At 40.7% G+C, this 19,775-nt stretch overlaps 1 protein-coding gene across 1 annotated transcript; it reads left to right on the top strand.

Moving 5' to 3' along the window:
• The first annotated feature begins 115 nt into the window (after window positions 1–115).
• On the top strand, window positions 116–19,519 carry EAF1 (ELL associated factor 1). Its single transcript, XM_066320565.1, has 6 exons — window positions 116–493; window positions 3,400–3,494; window positions 6,818–6,954; window positions 9,476–9,642; window positions 15,709–15,939; window positions 17,878–19,519. Exons 1-6 carry the CDS (start codon window positions 391–393, stop codon window positions 17,922–17,924), a joined length of 780 nt encoding a protein of 259 aa, XP_066176662.1. The 5' UTR covers window positions 116–390; the 3' UTR covers window positions 17,925–19,519.
• The last annotated feature ends 256 nt before the right edge of the window (window positions 19,520–19,775 follow it).

The following is a 19,775-nucleotide window of genomic DNA, read 5'->3' as shown; positions in this document are numbered from 1 at the left end:
TGTTTCCTCCAGAGCTAAGACCACAAACATGTAACACCTCCGTGTGATCTCCCGCTCTCCCCACACGGAACCGGCGTCCCTGTCTGTAGCAGCTCCAGCCCCAGCGCAGCCGGGGCTCGGAAACCCCGGCAGGGCAGGCAAGGAAAGAAAAGCCCCTCCTGCCCTGCCCTGCCCTGCCCTGCCGAGGGCGGGGAGCGCCGGGCTCCCACCTCCCCGGGACCCTCCCCGGGGCAGCAGCCCCAGCCCGGCGCCGGGCCCCCGCCTCGCCCCGCCGTACCCGCCGCCGGCCCGAGAGGGCTCCCGGAAGGGAAAGCCAAGAATTTCCGGGAGGACGCCGGGCGGCAGCGCACGGAGGAGAGGGAAGGGACCGGCCGGGCCGGGAGCGGGGCCATGAACGGCTCGGCGAACTCGTTGCTGGACAAGGAGGAGCACCCGCTGCAGCTGGGCGAGAGCTTCGAGCGGCGGCCCAAGGCCTCCTTCCACACCATCCGCTGTGAGCGCCTCCCCCGCGGCCGCCCCTTCCTCCCCGCTCGCCTCCCGTCCCCCGGCTGCTGCTGCTGCCGCGCCCACCCCGCTGCCCTGCTCGCCTCCTTCGCTCGGCCAGCGCGGGCCTTCGTGCCCGCTCAGCGCCTTGCTTACCCCTTACCCCCTCCCCTCCTGGCCCCTCATCGCCCGTCTCCCCAATCCATTCCTATCCCCTTCAGCGCCCTTCTGCCCCCCATTTCCCCGCTGCCCCTCCAGCAGCCGTCTCCCCGCTTTCCCGCTCCCTCTTCCCTCGTCTTTCCTCTCCACGAGCGTTTTCCCCACAGAGGGGTCCAGCCCGGGAAGCAGGGAAAGGTGGATGCTTGCAGGGAGGAGGCTTGAGCGAGGCAGGCCAGGGCGAAGGAACAGCTTTAGAAAGTTTGTCATGAGTCGCTTGGCAGCATAAAGAGTTCCCCTCATAAGGGGGTGGCTTTCCCGTTGTGTTTTGTCCCCTTTGTGGCAGTTAATTCCCGGAGTGGAGAGGCAGCGGGAGCACCCGGAGTTTGGTGTTTAGCTGGGTGCTTTCCTGATGAAGCAATGTGTAGCCCAGCAGACCAGTCCCTGGCTGTCCCGACTCCAGGCAGCTGTCTAATTCGGTGTCCCAGGAAAGCGAGCAGAAAGGACTCAGACACGCACAGTAATGCCTAATAAATGCAAGATAAATGCTGAGGTAGATTGTTTTGAAGAGGAGCTCACTTTATTCCCGTACTTGAATTCTGTGGGCAAGAAATCTGAGCAAAACAAGTCCAGGTTTATTTTACTGAAATGACTGGTAAACCATCAAGGGTAAATGTAAAGAATACTAAACTTATAATTCAGTAGTTTTCTATGAAAGCGGGGAATTTATATGCAAAGCAGTAGGGTATTTTGTTCTATGATGCACAAGTATAGGGCTGGTCTCATTGCCCATATTCATACACCACAAATAGTAGTTTCAGTGCTACTGGTCACCTGAGTGCCTAATCCTGCGTGAATTAAACCCAAGCCATATCCAGGTGGAAATATACTGGATTTCTAGAATGGAAAGTGCTTCAATAACCAATTTCCCAAGGGATTGCAAAGTCAGAGCTCTTCAGACTACAACTGGAAGAATGCAGTTTTATTTCAGAAGATCTTTCTGAATGCTGTTTTCCATCTGTGACTTTCAAATGAGATTTCTTCATTGTCTTGTTATATTTTTTTCCCCTAACTGTTGTTCTGGAATGATTTATCTGAGTTCCAAACATTATATTATCTCCATAATCCTCTTCATACAAACTACAATGAGAGGATTTTGTAGGCTACATTTGTTTAGGCCTTCTTAAAATACTTCATTCCTTTATGTAATAGTTTCGAAATACTGACAAACTGGATTATCCTTGGAAAACACATCTTAAAAACATTTGATTTTTAAGAAAAGAGCTGTGGGTATATTGGAAGGGACTGTGTGCTCTTGACCTACATGAGGATTAACCAAGCGTGTGCAAACAAAATGAAAACAATTAGTTGTGTGTTTGTTTAGAGTAACTCTATATTGCTATAGCTAAGAAAGAAATCTGATATTCCTTTTAAGTTAGTTACTGTGCTGTTGAAACTCTTGATCCCATTTTGGCAAAGACACTAGCTCTTGTACAGCCGGTTTGTTTTATTTAGCAAGCTTGCACATAAAGTAGGTGGGAAACAATAGCTAGAAACAGATTGCTCAGATGAAATTGGAGGCTATGATTTGATCTGGCAGTTAAGGCATGAGGATTAAGTCAAGTGTGTCTGATTCTGCTTGTTGTGCTGTCAAAGTTAAACTCAATTAAACATTAACATCCTCTTAATGAGAATTTATTACAAGCCAGAGTTTGGAGGTTTTTTCCTGCAAATGTGTTTTTCATAGTGAAATTATATTTTAAATTTGTTCTGAGGTATTAATTTCATAACTAATGCAGTAATTAAAAGCCTTGATTGTGAATATAATTGCACCTCTTCAGATGCAGGGATGCTAGAATTGAATGCAGGCATCTTTTAAAAACAAACACAAAACAAACTAGCCTATATCTGTGTTATTTTATTTCACTTTGTCTAAATCCTCTCTCAAGGTATTAGAGGTTCTGATAGGGTTTTTTTCTGGTTTTTTTATGGCTCACCAGCACAACAGAATACTGAGGGGAAAATACTTCTAATTTAAAATTATCTCAGTTCAAATGAATATATTAAACAGAAGTGCCTTGGATGGGAGACAAAGTATTCTGTACAACAGAGCAAAAATACCTAAAACAAGTCTTGGTTTTAAGCTGTACAGTGTCTCCCCTTACTGATGCTTTCTGGTCCACAGTGGCTTTGGAGCAGCATGGAGACTGATCCACACCTCTTTCTTTCCTCATCAGTGAGAGCTGAGATCTCCACCCATGTGAAGCTTTTAGCACTGTTGTGGAGGCGAGATGGCTGTTAAAGAGCCTGAAATATCAGTAAGACTCAATGAGTGGGTGTCATTAAATTAGTGTTTGCCACAGAGAGAGTACTCTGGTTTGGAACTTGTGAGAGCTAAGCAGAGTCCTGGGTTTTGGAAGTTGTTACTCTCTTGAGTTTGATTGGTAGTTTTACACTTGCCTGTAAAACAAGTGCCACTAAAAGCCTGGGGTTTGGAGAAGTCTGCTTTTGGTGTTCAAACACAAGATCTAGAACCTTATTTCCATTTTCAAAAGGAAGTTCAGAATACTGTTCCACCATATGACTGTGTTGCTACGTATAGACACAGTACACTGACGTGTTATTCCATGCCTGCTGTAAACACTAGTGTGTGTTTTAGCATTCCCTGTAATCACAGTAAATGTATGGTGGCTCTTTGCAGGGCATGCTGATGCTTCTGGGCACTCTAACAAATGTAATCACAATTGTTTTCCTCTTTAGATGATTTTAAGCCAGCATCGATTGATACGTCCTGTGAGGGGGACCTCCAAGTGGGTAAAGGAGATGATGTTACCATCACTTTGCCACATATTCCAGTAAGTCTGTTATATATGTGCTCCTGTTTACTCTCCAACAAATTTGCAGTGTTGTTACAGTCTAATGTAAATGCTGTTTTCGCTTTCTTCATTAACACTGTGGGTTCAATATTGAAGCAGTGGGACTTGTAATTTCTTACCTTAGGAAAGGACTGTACAGTTGGATCTTGGTAAAGGGTTATAGTTGTAAGGTTGCCAAATTGTTCTATAGTTTTGATTCCTTCCTTCCTACTCTTCCTTGAAAGACAGGGAGACTTTTACTATTGGCTGAAGCTGTACGCCTAGTTCCCATCCATTTCTAGTGCTATGGCTTGCTGAAGAAAGACAGTGTAACTCGGGATTCAGTCAAGGTTGGATGTTCAGAACCCACAGGCAGACCTGTAAGCACGTTCCTGCCTTTATTCAAACATGTACAGATAGGGCATAGAGGGTTCCCTGCCTTTAGCTTGATCAATGGAAGCAAGGGGACAGTCCTGGTGAGTGGCCATGAGGTAGTTTCCCATCCACTTCCTTCCCTAATGATGCCATAAAGATCTGCTGTGTGAGGATGATGGTCAAGCAGCAATAAAACAAGTGATTAATCTGTTTATAGGGGTAGCTGGTTTGTAACTGAAGATTCAGTGGTTTCCTTACCAAAACAAAAGAAAGTGCTCGTGTGCTGGAACTGGATTTTTTTATTAGCTTAAGTTAATACTGTGTGTCAAGCCAATAAAGCAGAATTCACAGACATCAAGGGGTCTGGTAGCTGCAGGGGGTCACCAGTCAGTTTGGAAGCCGTGTGTCAAATCCTTTTGGTATTGTTCATCCCAGCAGGCCTGTGGTTTTAATTGGTAGGTGATGGTAGTGTGATAATTCTCACTGAATGAAGCTGTAGCCTGCTTCACCCTGCTCCTGTTTTTTGTATGGCTTTGGTCACCTTCAGTGCTGCAGGAGGTCACATACTGGTTTTTGTCTATAGAGATGAGGAGCGTGGTTGTGCTACTGGAGAGCAGGTAACGCAACTAACAGCAGCATTCATCTTGGATTAGTTGGAAACAGTGTTGCTCATTCACTTTTTTGTGTTAAGCAGCATCACTTGTAATGTTCCTTTTCAAATCTCTGTACTTAGGAGCTTAATTTGATTATCTTCCCCTCAGTATGAACAGCCTTGAGCTGATGGTGTGCTCCAAAGGCTGAGGCAGCCAAGCCACTCTCTGTATGTTGTTTCAGGGCAGTGCTGCCTGTGTTCTGGACAGAGACCTGGAAAACGCTCGGCAAATTGGAAAAGAATGAGAGGTTTTGAGATTGTTTCATCCAAATTTCACTAAATTTCTTGGATGCTTTGCTTCCCAGTTGTCCAACAATTGGATAGGATTCAATTTCTGAGTTGAGGTTTTCTTTTTGAAATTGCCTAATCCCGGAGAATATAACTTGATAATTTGTTTGCTGGAAATATTTTGGTGGCTCTTGCAGCTTGGATAAATTGAAGTACTATTTCTACCTGTGGATTTAGTGACTTTAATACTTCAAAACCAGCCTGGATTGGGAAAGGGAAAATTTCTGTTTGTTAGAGTACTACAGAAGAAGATCATAAACTATCATGACTTGGAAGGCTCCCCAAAAGGATCATCAAAGTCCAGCTCCTAACCCTGCACAGAACAATCCCAAGAATAACACCATGTGCCTGAGAGCAATTGTGCAAGCACTTTTTGAACTGTCAGGCAAAAAACCCTCATAGGTGAAAACACTTCAGTCCTATAATCAGCAAAATCTGTAAGCCACTCTTACTTAGGCACTAACATAAACCCTAAACATTTAGTTTTAAGTAGAAGAGTGAGACTTAATTTGCTTAAACACTTATATTTCTACTTATTGTTTAGCCAAAATCACAGTCTTTGCTGTGTTAGGAGGCTTCTGGGTAGCAGAATGGTTGATCGATTTTCTTTACATTTGTGCATTATACATTTCCTGGTTTAGTTGTCAACAGCAAGCAGGATTTTACTTTCAGCTTTCTTTTTACTCTCTTAAATGTTGCTTTCCTCTCTTAAATGTAGGAATGATAAAAATGTAACATGCCTTTGAAGACTAGACTTTCTTGAGACATCCTTTCTGAATCGTATTTCTGAATTTTTCTTACCGTGTCTTTGTTAGGAACGCAGATTTTTCACACTGTTCAGAACCTATTTTAAGTTCAAATATATTCTCTCTGTTAGCAACATGGAGAATAGGAATTGCTTTCAGAGTAGTTAAAATGTGTTTGTTCACTTTTACAACTCAGAATAAAATACAGGAGAGTGAAGGGTTTTTCATTTGCTCCCTGATTTTGGTTGCTTTCTTACAGTGTGTGCAAAGGCAAATAAACACTTATTTTTAAAAACAGATTTTTTTATACAGTATCTATACATTACAGAGAAGCCTGAGAATGTTTCATAGCTGAGAACATTACCCCTTGAGTAACAACTTTTTGACACGTCCAGATGTGTATCCATGCTATAACCTGCCAATAGACCATGGATTCGGCTGGCTGGAACCTCAAAACCAGGTATATGAACCAGCCTGTGCATGGATACAGTACAGCTGAGCATAATCTCAGCATTACCAGTTAGCCAGTGTGCACCACCACATGAGTTTGTTGCCTTTTTGCTTCTCAGTCTAAGTCTTTAGACTTTTAAGTCTCTATGCAGCATTGTGTGGACTTGGGCACTCTCTGGAAGGCATCAAAATGCCCCATTTGCCTTTGAGAAGACATTTCAATATAATTGCATGGGCATATGAATGCTAATCTGGTTTTGAAGAAGGCAGCTGTTCTTACATAGTCTGTAAGTGACAGTTGCTGGTAATCCACTGTGAAAATACTGCCATATATATTTAATGTAAAATATACAATGCAGTTTAAATTATTTTTCAATTGACCCCATATTTCCTTGGGCAATAGTTCTGCTACACAAATAATTAGAACTTTATTTCTTATCCCAACCCATGATTTCCAGGGTAGAAACACCAAGAAGATTTCTGATACTTGTCAGGGACAGCTATGCAAATTTAGTTACGCTGCCATTTTGGGAATGAGAACTGTAAATAAAGGCAGCCATGGAGAAGATGTTTTGTCACTGCAGAGACACTTAAAATGATGAAAGGCATAATATTGCTATGAGGAAATGTCTGATCTATTTCACATTTTCTCTGTATTTTTCTCTTCATGAATGAATATTTTCTGTAGGAACTAAATATTAAGTGCTTAGCTTCTTTTTCAGAACAATACAGATATTCTTTTCTCTTAGTATACATCAATTTTTGGACAGGGTAATATAACCAAACAAATATGTGCTTTTTCTTTGTACCAGGGTTCAACTCCACCAATGACTGTCTTTAAAGGAAATAAAAGGCCGTATCAGAAGGACTGTGTGCTTATTATCAATCATGACACTGGGGAATATGTGCTGGAAAAACTTAGTAGCAGCATTCAAGTCAAGAAAACAAGGTAAAGCTGGGGACAGGGTTCTTGATAGGATTAATTATTGCTGAAGTTTCTTATTAAGACTGGGTTTTGAAACAGAACTCTCTTATTTTGTAGTGATGTTTAATTACTAAGCTGTAGCTTTACATGGCCAATTATCATGCCTAAAAATGCAAATAGGACTATGAATCCAAGAGTAAAGAATTTGTAAGTTCTGTGCTGCTGAAATGACATAATTATAGTTTGCAGTGAAACACCTGTGATGATTTGAGGCTTTAGAAGCTGGCTGAAGGATGGGATGTGTTCCAGGAATCTCTAGTTAGCCAAAAAAACACATGAAAATATTAGACTGTCAAAAGGATTATTGGACCTTCTAAGTTTGTTCCCTGCAGCTTCCTGTGAGAGTCATGATGTTCCAATAACATAATCTTAGGGAGCAAGAAACACTCATTCCCATAGTGGATAAACAATATATTAAGTGGTACAAAGCCACCAGCTGGTGAAGGTGGGCAGAGCTGTAGAAATAATGGTTATGATGTTTTACCTAGCAGAACTGGTGCAGCTAGAAATCCTTTCTGACCCACTGCTCTTTCTTTGCTGCACAAATGCTACAAAGTATGCAGCTGGAACATTTTTATTTGTCCTGCTGCTCTGCAAGTACCTGAAATGTCTGGATCTTTCGGTATCCCTGAACCACAGGTTGAGATCTAAAGAGAAAGCAGTCATTCAAATGTCCTGTGAAGAAGAAACTCTTAAATAAGTTTAGAAGTTTTACAGTAAAAAAACTTTTATTGCAGTATAGAACCATTAACTGCTAAAACTACTAGAAATGTGGGTTGCAGCTCATCAGTAGTTGGCTAGATGTTTGCCAAGAACACCTCAAGTTCAAGGTAAATGGACTGTAACACTCCTCTGAGTCAGTGATGTGAAAACTCATCCATGTAGCATTCATCTTGTCCAGTGGATATGAGCACATCAGAGATGAGATTTGAATTCCCAATTTCAGTTCTGCTGGACTTTGTCCGAGGAGCTCAAGTCAGAGGGGAGCAAGGGCGGGAGGGCCTGAGCTCAGTGAGATGTTTGATTAGTGAGTTCTGTGTCTCGTGGGGAAAAATACTCCAATTGTTCTTAGACAGAGGGAGGGCAGTAAGAAATTTGGGGATCCCTGTTTTGATTAAGAGTGCTTTGCAAAGTCACTGATTTTAGATCAGAAGTGCCTTTTATTTTCCATGGCTACTCTGATCTTTAATGACCTGTTGACACTGTGGGAACAGGGCTTTTAGTGTTAACACCTTGATGACATTCACAGGAGAGTAAATTAACTTACTCCACATAAAACCATCTGTAGTTCCAAGAGCATAATTAATACCAGAAATCTTTGGCTTTTACCTTCCATTTGATACAGTGACTATCTTCCCAACTCTTGCCTTCTGCTGTAGCTAGACTGTAAGCTGCATTAATGTGGTATCCAACAGCTGCATGTCACTGATTAATGAAGAGGAGTTCTGTGTGAGGCTGAATCTAGAGTTCACTGAGGCATAGAGATACCCCAGTAAATGCTCCATGTACCAGCTCTGGTACCACAGGTGGTGTAGGTGAATTCCCAAGAAGTTTGACATGGGTTAGTTTAACTTATCTTGAAGTGGGATTAGTTTTCAGACACAAAGTGTAACACTGCTGAGGTGGGACCCTCCTAGAACAGAAACTGAGCTCTAATATCCATAAGCTGCTTCTGTGCTGCACTGCATAAAGCCATAACCCCAAAGGCTTTGGTGTTATGCAATAAATAATGCCACACCCTTTAACCTTATGGTGTACCATAAAGGAACCTATTTTGGGTTTGTGGTTGGTTTTTTGTGTTTCTTTTTCTGCCAAGGATATTGATTGTTCTGGAATCTCAATCACATCAGAAGTTCAGTAAAAGGCAGAAATACCTGGTTTGAATTGAACAGGTTGGCATAGTGTTACTCTGGAGACTATTTTCCATTAAGGAAACAGCTTAAACTGTTTTGAAGGGCTAACAGCAGATGGATAAAAACCACGAATTAAATGCTTGTATGCTGTATTTAGCCTTAAGAATGATTACTGTAGTCAAGTTGACCTCTAAGAGAGTTCAGTCTGAGATGATTTAATTGCAAATGAGAAAATAGTTTCTTTGGCTGTGATTGTTTTAAGCAGGATTTTGTTGTAAATGGATTTGTAGTTACTTTAAATTACTATGATTGATTATTCTATTAAAAAAAATACAAATACTAATTGCTAAATTAAAGCCTTCATTGTTGTTCAAGTAGAGAATTTGGCATCACTGAACCACATCTGGATTTGAAAATACATTTTGTAAGGGTGTTGCAGTGTGGTTGTATGTGTTTCTTTGTTATTAAAAGTAAGTGTTGCATACAGAAAGCTGTAATTCACTTTTCATCTTTGTAAAACAAAGTAGAGATCTGGACAAAAGGAAGTCACAGATCATGCATTAGCACAAGGATCTTGAAAAATCTGGACATGGTTGCACAGTACCGCTGAATGTGTCTGGTTGTTTCTTCAGAGCAGAGGGCAGCAGTAAGATCCAAGCCCGAATAGAGCAACAGTCTGCCCGAGCATCTCAGCCTCCTGCACAGTTCAGAGCCCCAACCAAGCCAGCAGTTGGACCTAAAACTTCTCCTTTGAAGGATAATCCTTCACCAGAGCCTCAGCTGGACGATATTAAGAGAGGTAAAGAAGGGTTTGTAGTTTCTTAAGTTTTGGTTGATTTTGTCTTTCTTCTTTATGATAAAAACTATAGCTGTGCAATTTCTAAAAACATTCAGGGATTAAAAGATGGTACTTGGCAGCTGCGTTGTCTTCTTTATATCTTGTTTCTTTATCCATTTTAGTCAAGTGATTATTTATTCTCTTCTACTAGAATAGATATATTTATGTCGTCTTCTCTGGCATAAGAAAACTTCTTTCTGGATAAGTTTCTCTCTTCCAAACTATTTCTCTATTCTGAAAAGAAGAAAAAAAAATGAATGTGAATTCAGAAACCTGTAGCTCAGTGCTGGACCAGTTGCACGGGTGTCTTAGGCCACCACAACAGCAATAATAAAGCCCAATGGTCCAAGGTCTCATTATGCAAGTCAAGTCACTTGGAGAAAGTTACCCTCCACTGGGAAAGGTTGGTGGGATGGAAGGGCTAGGCAGCTGTGTTCCCAGCACCAGACAAGCTTGCACCATGCCAAGCAGTGCTAGTAGGGGGGTGAAGGAGAGAGTGAACAAACCTGCAGTTTACCCTCTTCCACAACCTCTCCTTTGCGGCTTTGATACATCTGCCATATGGCTGCTAAACCTCTATGAAAAAAGTACTTTTAAGGAATGATTGGCTCAACTCACTCTTCTGCTCAAGCAGCACTTGGTCTTAGTGTTCTGCTGTGGGTAGCATACACTTTCTTTGCCCATGCCCTTCTTTTCCTACCGATGTGATACCTGTTTTTGCTGTGGATATTACAGTCAGGATAAGGAAGACTTTAAATCTTTGTTTGGTTCTTCTCTGGCACTGGCACCAGACACAGTTATTTTATTTTAAGCTTGTTCTTTCTGTCTGCATTTTTTTTTCTGGGTTTCTTTCTTTTTTTTTTCTCTGTCCCATATAGCTATTTTTGTCTGTAGACTTAGCCTATGTTAATTGCCCAGATGAAGTTAATTACTCAGCAGGGTATTTTTTCAGTTCATGGTAATCACTAGGTGACATTTTTGCTGCTAAGCTGTGTGTTTGCATAGGTGCTGACTGGTCTCACTTTTCTGCAGCAGTAGTGTTTTCAATACTTGGATGCTGGTCAGCAGCCAGAATCAACATCTGAGTGATTCTGTTAGCTACAGTTCCCTTAGCTGCATTATTTTTATTATTTATTTTTATTTTCTGTGTAATAGGTGCAGAAAAAGATAATAGGTGATATATCAATTTTTTTAATTGAATCCGTTGTGGATTTTAAATGTCTTTTCCTGTAGGGTGTAATAAGTTACTTAACCTTACTTAACTCTTTTGTATGCCTACAGCAATTTGTAAAGGTTGTATTACAGTAAAATAATTACATTTGTCTGGGGTGACACCTATTCTAAAAGATCATTTTCTAGATGTCTAAAGTGTGTCACATTGTTCAGAGCTGTCCTAATATTTTTTTTGTCACCTGATAATATTTTATATAAAAGTACCTCCAAATACATAACCTGTGGGGTTTTGTTTCCAAAATCAAGGATTAGAGCACCTGACTTGTACTAAAAATAGGACTTTAATTTGGTACTTTATAGGGAGAGTTGTGCAAGGCCCCAGAAGACTCAAAAGCCTGGGCAGGGGTGGTTTTTGCTTACACTTTTTATAAATTTTTCCAGCATTGATGATCTAGAGTGTCAGCATTGCTAAACCATTTATATCATAAGAACCTACTTAAAACAGGTAGAATTAAAATGGTACCATATCACAATGAAATGTAGACAATGACCTGTAAAAGCTGTAAGGTAGTCTGCAATCCTGTTACCTTCTCTAAATGTGTGTTTTTATGACACAGACCTGTAAGTTCTGAAGAGCCTCTGTTGTTTCCATTCAAGTAGTAGCTTTTGTTTTGCTTGAAATAGTTCCTCTATATGAAAGAAAGATAAACAGCTGAAATTATGTGGATTTTCTTAATGAACACAGCACAGAACTTAAAATTCCCAAAGAAGGTGCTTGAAAGGATCTCTGGCATCTTGACACTCTTGCTTCCAGTATGCCCTACTTAGGGGTGTAGTAAGACACATTTGCACACATATACCACAATACAGCCATTTATTTGCACAAAATAATTTCCATTTATCAGACATATTTGACCATAGCAGAAATGTTTTCAACAATGTTGACATAATTACAGCATGCAACATACATCAATATGTCAATAATATTGACATAATTACAACATTTGAGGCAAAACCCCACATAAATATAATTCAGGTTTCAAGACTAAGTGCTGAAAAATCTGAACAGATTTTACTTACCTGGAATGTAGCTGAGGTGTGTGAAGATGATGCCATAGCACTGTGTTTGTCTCTCAAGAATACCTCAACCAAAATTTCTGTACATCAGTATAAAATACTGCCTCTTCTAGCTGCCATCTCCACATGCTCAGGGGGCCAGTATCAAGTTGATTTCTCCACCTTGCATTCTATTATTAACAGTAAGAATTCTGCTATAGGCATTCAAACTTAACCCTCCCTAAAGCTGAATGACTTTTTTCTGGAAGTCCTTTGTATTCTTGCAGTCTGAGGTTAAGGCTTTAGTTAAAAAAAAAACTGTGTAACCTATTAGAATTGAGAGAAAAAGTAGGAACAGTTAAACACTGTTATGGCATTTGATACCAAATATATACAGAAGACAGCCATGTTGAGAAAGCTTGTTCTGTTTGGATGATAATTGATAATTTCTGACCATGAAATTTTTTTTTTTTTTTTTTTTTTTTTACTTTGAAATCTTCACTGCCTGTCAGGGTAAAACAGTCATTTTGTCTTCTTGGAAGAAAATTTAAAGAAGAAATTTTAACATCTCTGAAATACAGAGATGTTAAGGTTCCCAAACCAGTGACAGCCTTTTCAGATGACATAGACTCAATTAAGGAAGTGTTGGAAAGTGTACTGTATGGAAAGCTTTTTTAAAAGCAACTGCTGGACATCCTGGCTCTTGTCACCTATTAAACTGCAAAGGCACGTCGATGTGAGGTGTTTGATCTTACGGTGCAGAAAGATCTAGTAAAGGTCAAATTCTTTCATTGTTCTGCTTAGAATGTATGTGCACATATACACACAGCTGTTTTTATTGGAAGCAGCATAAGGAAATGTTTAACCCACATCTTCAGTACCTATAACTGTACTAAGCATAGCAGTCAAATGGGAAAATGCAAAATCGAACCATCCTAAAGCAGCCATGTTTTTCCTATAAGGCTTTCCTATTGGCTTAGTCACTGACAGTGTGAGACAGAGTGGTTTGAACAGAATTCCTTAGCGGTCCTGCTGAATTTCTCTTGACAGACTTGTAGTGGTGCAGCAGCCACCAGAACATTAGTGAAAACAATTGCTTTTCTCTCATCTGCTCAGATAAGATGTTTAGAATTCTAAGCTCAAGGAAAAAGAGACAACAGAGATCTAAGGGGAAGCTGTCAGCCTGTGAGACAAAAGCCTGTGACTAGAAGATGGGCTCTGACCAAGCTTCTACCCATGACCACTGTCACTGATAGCAGCTTTAACTTCCAGTCCTTGAAGCTTGTGATAGTGGTTCTGTTTTGCTTTTTTCTTGCGTCTGTTCAGCATAGTGGGCTTTAGCACTACTTCAGGGCATTCTCTCGTTCCCTTCTCATAACCAAACCTCTTCTATGGGCTCTTAGTTTTCTGCTTCCCCAGCAGAAACCTCCCATTCTTCATTCTCATACTGATCTCCAATTCTGTTTAAAATTGGCCAGGCTAATCTTCCTTTCCCATGGTCAGACAGCATCACTTCCTTCAGTTATCTCCTCACCTTCTGTATCGAGTCCTCATTTCTTGCTTTAGAGGGTTTTTTTCCTAGTTCTCTGCAGTGTTTTTGTTTTAACTTTTTCCTCTCATCACCAATGCCTGAGATCACTTCACCTTCTTCACTCTGTTTTATATGTGGGCTCTGTGTTCTCAGTCCCTGTGCCAACATTCCTCCATTTCAGCTGCAGACTCCAGCTCTGTAGGCAAACGTGTAATTCCCAGGCACTTGTCCTGTATTAGACTTGTCTGTTGTATCTTTTTGCAGTATGGACTGTGAAAGGTGATTGTGCTTGCTGCAATCCAGGATATTCTAACAATGTATTATCATCACTATAATTTGCAACTAACAACTCCATCACTTAGAAGAATGTAGAAGTTTTACATCATTAAGCTGGGGTAAAAAAAGTTTAAAGCTGAGCATTTTAGACAGAAAGTACCCTTATTCCTGATTACATTTTCTTTAGCTTTCCCCTATTAATTTCTTAGCCTTAAACACAAGGAACATTTATAATTTGAAATCCTTTATATGGGTAGGCTGAGAACAGTGACTCACAGGTGCTCATTTGTTTGTTTATCAGACTCCAGCCTGAAATGTATTTTTAAAGCCTGCAAGACTGTGTTGAGAGGCAATAAAGGAGAAAGATATTGCAGTACTAAGTAGTATCTTCTGTTGGCCTGTTGGATCAATATATGATTCTGTTGAATCATATTTTCTTTCTCTTCCAGTGGTCTCTTGTGCTGAGTCTTCAAGCTGAAAGAGTAGGTTTTACCCAGCATACTGGTAAACCACAGAGAGCACAGATAGTTTAGGCAGGAATCTAGATTTAGGGAAAAAATTGGAGAAACAACACCACTATCCTTAAGTACCCATCTGGGGTGTAACTATACCACTTGAAATTGAGCTCTAAACCTTCAAAGTGAAAAATAGTGATTTTAAATCTGGCAAAAGAAAACACAGTCTCAAACTAATACATGCTGAGCTAAAGGAATTCTCTCCAGCCAACATTGTGGAGGCTGAAAACTTAGCTGTTACTTTTATTTTAGACAGCCCAAGGAAAATGGGTCTTATTAAAAAAGGGACTCTTGACACACATCTGACCTAACATGAATTACTCCCAGCAACAGTTCTCCATTTGTTAGGTAGGGGTGATGATACCTCATCTCTCCCTTCTTTCATTATTGTCCCTTGAGTCTGTGCGTTTCCAGGGCAAGCACTGAGTTCTAATTCTGTGGGTATAGAACTGGTAGCTCAACAGAAGCCTAAATTTTGAGGGTTTCATATCCCATGCTTAATATATGTGTGGATGTTGTTCTCTCCAGGAAAACCTGCCAAGATGAACTGAGTCATTAGCTACTCAGCCTTGTGGGTGGATACAAAAGAGTTGTCCTCTACTAGTGTTTAGGCCACTTATAATTTACTGTAAATGTAACAATATTGTATAATTTGGGGTGACATACCTTAATAGCTCTTTAGTAACCAGTCATTCAGCCAACACTAGCTGTTGCTGATGAGGCTGTTGTGGTGCTGTCATGGTGTTCCAGTGTTTCTTTGCACTGGAAACCCTAAAGTGGGCAGTATCTTGAGTTGTATAACTTCCTAGTTTCAGAGTAGTTTCATTATTTCCTGGCTACTTGCAAGCTCTACAGCAGGTTATGGTATTTTTGCCACTCCCCAGTATGTGAAAATTCTCAGCTATTCTCATCTGTCCTACTGCAAAGTTATTTGATGTCGTCCATCTGCTTCTGAAGTTTGTTTACAATGGGCTATGTGACTGTGCTGAAGCAGTTCCATACATTATCTGAAGTCAAGGCAGTTTCTATAGTGATCATTTGCCCATGTCCATGTACTCAACCTGCCACACACCATTTCTTGTGTTTTCCAAAAGTCTAAATGTCACTAGCATCTAACAATTCAGATTTAGACTTCCTTAATCAGCTAATGTGCTTACTTTGTATGCAGACGATATAGCCTGTCAAAAATAATGACGCTGAAAGTGCTTTCAGGAGTGTGAAGTATATGAAGAATAATTGTGAAAGTGAAGGTTTTATGATACTAACCTATGCTTTTGCTTCTTTAAATTTAGCTACAGCAGTAAGTAAAAAAGTTTTCAGAATTTTTTACTTTCCCTTCCTGTCTTGTTCTTTCATGTGAGATATTTTGGTGTGATAAACTATACTTGACAAAACTATTCCATTTGCACATTCTTTTCCAAAATTCCATGGGGCCCTGTTTATGGTACCAACCAGATGAATTCCTTTTTATTTCAGAGCTGAGAGCAGAGGTTGAAATTATTGAGCAGATGAGCAGCAGCAGTGGAAGCAGCTCATCAGATTCAGAAAGCTCATCTGGGAGTGAAGATGAAAGCTCCAGCAGCGAGGGGGAAGAGGCAGCACATGTTTCCCCTTCCCAGCCACCACACCAGCAGTATAACAACAGGAATGCTGTTGCTAATGGCACCAGCAGGCCACAAGGAAGCAATCAGCTCATGAACACGCTCCGTAAGTAAATGCTTGTGTCTTACCACTGGTGAAAGCTGATTATGACCACTCCTTTACTTGGCACATTAGGAGAACTTTGTGAAATGCCTTTTGCCAAACAGTAGTCCCAGGGAGTTGCACCGGCTGAAATACATGGGCAGATTTCATAAAAAGGGGGCTGAGACTTGTGTGAAGGAGTGGAGAGCCTGTGGGCGCCAGCCAGTGGACCCCATTGGCTCTGTTGGGTCTTGATTCAGGCCTCCAAGTAGCCACTGGTGTGGGAGATCTGGTGCACTGGAGGATGGGAATTATTTTCATGTGAATACACAGATTAAATAGTAGTAATGGGGTTGACACGTGTCAGTTAAAGGTCTGTAAAGAACTATGAACAGCACAAGAGTGTTGTGGGTACCAAGTGCAGTCTCTGTGATCTTCAGTATTACTTTGTCAGCATATTTTTTGTGTTGGTCTCAGCTGTATTTTCACAAATACCACATTTTGAAGGGAAATTCAAATTAAAATTATGTTAAAATATTACAGCTATGGTATTGCAAGCACTGAATCAGTACACACTTACTTCACCCTTTAAAAAGTGTCAAAAACATTTTTAAAGCATAGTTCTGTCCCATGAGACTCTCTCTGGGAACATGGTGTGCATCTGTGTTGCTCTTCCCTTACACTACATCAGGTATATTCTGACTTGGTGGAGTTAAAATACTGCATTTGCAATTACCATAAATTGGTCTTAATTCCTCCTGAGGAATATTTGCACACATCTCTTGGCACCCATTTGTAGGGGACTGCTGGAGTCTGAATACAGATACGTGTAGGGCTTCCAGCTTTGAGAAGATAAGGATATTGTACAGACCACACCAAAAAGCCCTGCTGGAAAACTTCGAGGCCTGTCAGGCTTCCTGCCAGTAGTGAAGGACTAAGTTAAATCCAAAGTTCAGCAAAGTCATTAGGACTGTGTCCGTTTCCCTGTTTCTGGTTGTGAGCAGCCTCCTCCCTGCTTCTCTACGACAACAATACTGTATGGGTTTAATGATGTGAAGCCTCTGACTGCAGGAGAATCTGGGAACTACTAGCGTAGCTCCTCCCTTCATGCAGTGCTTTTTGCCTTTGGGTTTAAAATACTTTATCTGTGAGGAGAATCACCCCTAATGCAAGTTCTTGTCTCGTAAAAGGGAAGAGGAGATGAAGAAATCCAGGGCATAGCTGTTGAATAAATGCCCTGCAGCTGTTTTGAGAGAAGGGTCATGGGAGATTGCTGGAAGAGTTAGGTTCACTTATCAGAACACAAGCATGATTCTTGCCCCCTTTTATCCCTTCCACCTTGCCAAATCACAAGTACTCAGCAAAACAGGATCAGAGCCAGTAGGTTTGATTCATATCCTGGCCTTTCATCCATCCCATCTCTGCACTCTGGAGGGGAGCCTTCACCATCCACAGCACATGTCAGCTTAGTTCAGCCTTGAGTTTTAATGGCTTTAAGAGTCCTTTTGGTTTATTGACATGTGGAGGCCTTGCCTTGGCTACCCAAATGGCCTTACGCCAAATAGAAATCTGTTTTTAAAGGGGTAAAGAAAGCCAAAGAATTCCCCAATGCCTTGTCCCAGAGCCATATATGGGAGCCATATATGGCTGGCTGGAGGCTCTGGAATGCTTTCTGCAGCTGCTGGCATGGAGAGGGCTGTTGTCCCACCAGGGAGCACCTTTGGTGGCTCTGGAGACAAGGATGCTTGGTTTGGCCTGGATCCAGCTCTGTATTGGGCCCATGCAGCTCTTTATGTTCTTGGGCAGTTTCATTAAATCACAGATGATGTTTGCATTCATTTAATGTGTTATTCTTATTTAAATCTTGCAGTGTAAATGTGTCTGTTCTTTGCCTTGATTGCCATGAAATGTGAATTAACACCTACTCACTTATTGTGTTTTGTTGGTTTTTGTTTTCCATAGGAAATGACTTGCAGTTGAGTGAGTCTGGGAGTGACAGTGATGACTAGAAGCTGAGCTTTTGCTGTTTCTGTTACATATACATGAAGAACTAATTTACCTTGAAGTGATCCTATTGCTTATGAAGAGGAGCTGGCACAGAGATAGTTCCATGTGTGGAATTTTAATAGAAGAAATGCATAGCCCTACAAAATAGCAGATGTTGAGGACTGTTTTACTGTGTGAATTACGTGTATATAATGTGTATATTCTCATTCTGTTAAAGCTTTGAATAGATATGTACAGTGGGTGAGCCAATGTATGTTCCTGTCCACTGTCTGTAACTTTAACATGTAACTGTATGAGGTCATCTAAAATTTTCTTGTTTGTAGGAGATGTTCAGCGCATCATGACTCTGTCAGGGGACTTTTGTATATAGGGTGAGCATGTGCCTACAATGAGTTTAAAAAAACATGCAGGAGCTACTGTGTGCACTGAAGCGGGACTGCCATAAATTAAGTTTCAATGCTAAATTGATTTTTTTTGGTTTGGGACTTTTCTAATGCCTTTTTATTGCTATTTATGGTTGAGTTGATAGACTGACTTTTTAACAGTTGGAAAATAGGAATGATTAAACCATGTTCATCACAAACCTTGCTGCACCAGTGCCTTATAAGCAGGTTTTTTAAATCGTATTTCAATTCCTGCCACCTTCCCTGTAGGGAGCAATACTGAAACCTCCTCAGACTGCTTCTGCAAACAAGAGCTGTGTGTCACATACAGCCTGCTGTGCTCTGAGGGCAGTGACTCTAGCAAGATAAAGGATACACATCAATCACCTAAACTCATCCAAGTAGGAATCAGATCAGCATTCTTTTTAGAAACCGAAGGGTCTCATTTAACTCAGATATTCAGGCCTAGTCTTCAGAGAAAATACTTACAAGCCCAACTATATTGCAATGCCACAAATGCAAAATTCTAAGACTGGAGCCCTCTTTGCAGTTTCCTAGAGGATGCAGAAAGAAGAGATGATTAAACAAGTAGCCGTGAAACAGCAGAAGTCTCTCTCCCACCACAGTTGTCAAGGTGGAATTTAGTCTATATTATTCATTGGAGGAGACCTCTTTGTGCTTGGCAGGAGTACACAGAACATGAAATATTTGCCTAGGGTGAAATTTACCCCTGTTTAAAGGGGGTTTAAAGGGTGCTTAGCTGGATTATCATTAACTTTTTTTGCTCACATGGAAAATGAGTGCCATAGGCAGCCTCTTAGAGCTTGAACACCAGGGTGACTTTTTAAAATCAAAATTCTGCTGACATAGGACAAGTTGCACCGTATTTGTGGTGTAATCCTGGGGAATGGAAAGCTGAATCAGATGCCTCTCCATTCTCAGGAGTCTGCTTTGCACTGCTCTCATCTGTTAGTTTGTGTTTTAACTCCTGTTTGTTTACTGAGCTCTCCTTTTTTTTAACATGTTGAAGAGCAAGGGGACATTTGAAGGGAAATTTTATTAAATGGTTTATTTTTTTGCATTAGATACATATTTAGGCATATTTTTGCATTATTGTACATACATTCGAAAATACTTGGTTTTTTAAAGTGTTTTGTGATGTAGGTATGTATTTTAATGGACAATTATGAAATATATTTGATGAAAAGCCACAATTGTTTTTTTTTTTTTTATTTTTTTCTCATTCTTTTTAACCTGTTCCTCCTCTAACAGTAAATGGTCTGTTTTAACAGGCTTGTAGCAATTTGGGATTTCACACTTTGGTACAGGAGATCTGCATGGTATGGTTTGCAGTCTAATAAACGTTAATGCTGCTCCTGACCCTCCCCCAGCTAAAGATCCGAATAAGCAGGGAGACATTTTTCTGATGCCATTTCCCCATTACTGGAGTGAATGCCTGAGTTCTGTTGA

This window comes from Sylvia atricapilla, chromosome 1 (genome assembly GCF_009819655.1).
Source record: "Sylvia atricapilla isolate bSylAtr1 chromosome 1, bSylAtr1.pri, whole genome shotgun sequence".
In the NCBI taxonomy this organism is placed as follows: domain Eukaryota; kingdom Metazoa; phylum Chordata; class Aves; order Passeriformes; family Sylviidae; genus Sylvia; species Sylvia atricapilla.
This window is presented reverse-complemented; position numbering and strand designations above follow the sequence as displayed.

What these genes read in the sequence shown, in the direction of transcription:
- EAF1 (XM_066320565.1), top strand. Translation starts at nt 391, where the DNA reads ATGAACGGCTCGGCGAACTCGTTGCTGGACAAGGAGGAGCACCCGCTG. An exon ending in TCACTTTGCCACATATTCCA is followed by an intron (nt 3,495 to 6,817) that starts GTAAGTCTGTTA and finishes TCTTTGTACCAG; the next exon opens with GGTTCAACTCCACCAATGAC. An exon ending in TCAGCTCATGAACACGCTCC is followed by an intron (nt 15,940 to 17,877) that starts GTAAGTAAATGC and finishes TGTTTTCCATAG; the next exon opens with GAAATGACTTGCAGTTGAGT.